Raw genomic sequence first — 2,500 nt, 5'->3', positions numbered from 1 at the left:
CGCAACAAACACACACACACACACACACACACACACACACACACACACACACACACACACACACAAACACCTGCTTCACCTGCTTTAACTTAAATAAGTACTTGAACTCTAAGAGGAGATGTGTGTGTTGGATGAGGTTTTAGGTTATACGTCACACACACTGCCATATTGTATAATATTTTATATTATCTGTGTGTGTGTGTGTGTGTGTGTGTGTGTGTGTGTGTGTGTGTGTGTGTGTGTGTGTGTGTGTGTCTTTAGAGGCACTACATATCGGGAACCTCTTGGTGAAATATGGATATATATACCCACTGAAGGAGCCTCGGAACATGTGTTTGAGACCAGACGAGTCGCCTTATCGCTTTCAGGTACTGAGTCTGAGTCTGAGTCAGAGGCAGAGTCTAACTACAAGTCTGAGTCTAACCCCGAGTTTTAGTCAGAGTTTGAGTCTAAGCCCAAATCTGAGCCCGAGTCCAAGCCCAAGTATAAGTCCAAGTCTGAGTCTGAGTCTACACCTGAGTCTGAGTTAGATCTCACACTGTGCAGTGTAGTAAGAGGAATAAAACACACAGGGACATATGGGATCTACTGATTCTTAATATTAATATTTAAGCTGATTATCAATGAGATATATTAACATATATCCCCCCCCCCCCCCCCCCCCCCGTCTACCCAGACCCCGTATTACTGGACGTCTAGTCGATGTTCTGCCACAGAGCTGGATTATGGTGAGAATGATTTTAGATCTTTATGAGTGATTGATGGAGGTGTAAAGTCCAGGCCTGACTCTCTGTGTGTGTTTCACACTCTAAGCTATTTATCTGGCCAAGAAGAACATTCGCAAACAAGGAGAACTAATAGAGTACGAGAAGGTACACGTCTGACTGTCCTCCTCATCTTCCTCTCCTGGAGCATGGACATGTTGGATAAACATTCTGTGTCTTTGTTTCTTTCTATCTGTCTGTGTCTCTAACTCTCTGTCTGCGTCTCTGTATCTCTGTCTCTGAATCTGTGTCTCTGCGTCTCTGTGTCTCCATCTCTGTCTCTGTGTCTCTGCATCTCTGTGTCTGTCTCTGCATCTCTCTGTCTCTGTGTCTCCATCTCTGTCTGTCTCTGTGTCTCTGCATCTCTGTGTCTGTCTCTGCGTCTCTGCCTCTCTCTGTCTCTGTCTCTCTGTCTCTGCGTATCTGTGTCTGTCACTGCGTCTCTGCCTCTCTCTGTTTCTGTGTCTCTGTCTCTGCGTCTTTCTCTGACTCTCTGTCTCTGCGTATCTGTGTCTGTCTCTGCGTCTCTGCCTCTCTCTGTCTCTGTCTCTGCGTATCTGTGTCTGTCACTGCGTCTCGGCCTCTTTCTGTCTCTGTGTCTCTGTCTCTGCGTCTGTCTCTGTGTCTCTGCCTCTCTGTCTCTGCCTCTCTCTGTCTCTGCATCTGTCTCTGTGTCTCTCTGTCTATTTGTCTCTGTCTCTGCATCTGTCTCTGCGTCTCTCTGTCTATGTGTCTCTGTCTCTGCGCGTGTCTCTGTCTCTGTGTCTCTGTCTCTGTGTCTCTGTGTCTCTGTGTATGTGATATAACAGGAATGTTACAACACCCTGCATAAGCGAATTAATCACACCTGGGACTTTGTGGTAATGCAGGCGAGAGAACAGCTCAGGTGAACACACACACACACACACACACACACACACACACACACACACACACACACACACACACACACACTTTTTCCATTAATCCCCACAGTTGTGTTAATGATCACACACAGGCAGTCTGTGAGTCACAGCTGAGAATAAAGAGGAGCTGATAAATATTACACACCATCACACAACACAATTACAACAGAGGTGTACACTTACAGCTACAACAGGAAATAACACACACACACACACACACACACACACACACACACACACACACACACACACACATCTAATATGGATTATATTATCATAAACATTAACATTGTAGCTGACCAAACACACACACACACACACACACACACACACACATAATATGGATTATATTATCATTAACATTAACATTGTAGCTGACCAAACACACACACACACACACACACACACACACATATCTAATATGGATTATATTATCATTAACATTAACATTGTAGCTGACCAAACACACACACACACACACACACACACACACACACACACACACACACACACACACACACATCTAATATGGATTATATTATCATTAACATTAACATTGTAGCTGACCAAACACACACACACACACACACACACACACACACACACACACACACACACACATATCTAATATGGATTATATTATCATTAACATTAACATTGTAGCTGACCAAACACACACACACACACACACACACACACACATCTAATATGGATTATATTATCATTAACATTAACATTGTAGCTGACCAAACACACACACACACACACACACACACACACACACACACACACACACACATATCTAATATGGATTATATTATCATTAACATT

The 2,500-nt window shown here is 43.6% G+C and overlaps 1 protein-coding gene across 4 annotated transcripts in view; it reads left to right on the top strand.

Moving 5' to 3' along the window:
- The window catches only part of rgs11 (regulator of G protein signaling 11), a 22,449-nt gene that overhangs the window by 3,887 nt on the left and 16,062 nt on the right, over positions 1–2,500 (top strand). For all 4 annotated transcript variants that reach the window (XM_083521888.1, XM_083521887.1, XM_083521890.1 and 1 more), the window contains 4 exons: positions 262–368; positions 677–728; positions 814–872; positions 1,574–1,650. In XM_083521888.1, the coding sequence (XP_083378014.1) occupies positions 262–368; positions 677–728; positions 814–872; positions 1,574–1,650 (295 nt within the window). The remainder of the gene's footprint in view (positions 1–261; positions 369–676; positions 729–813; positions 873–1,573; positions 1,651–2,500) is intronic.

Source organism: Silurus aristotelis, assembly GCF_946808225.1.
Source record: "Silurus aristotelis genome assembly, chromosome: 20".
NCBI classification, from domain to species: domain Eukaryota; kingdom Metazoa; phylum Chordata; class Actinopteri; order Siluriformes; family Siluridae; genus Silurus; species Silurus aristotelis.
The sequence above is the reverse complement of the archived record's forward strand: the minus strand, read 5'-3'. Positions and strand labels throughout refer to the sequence as shown.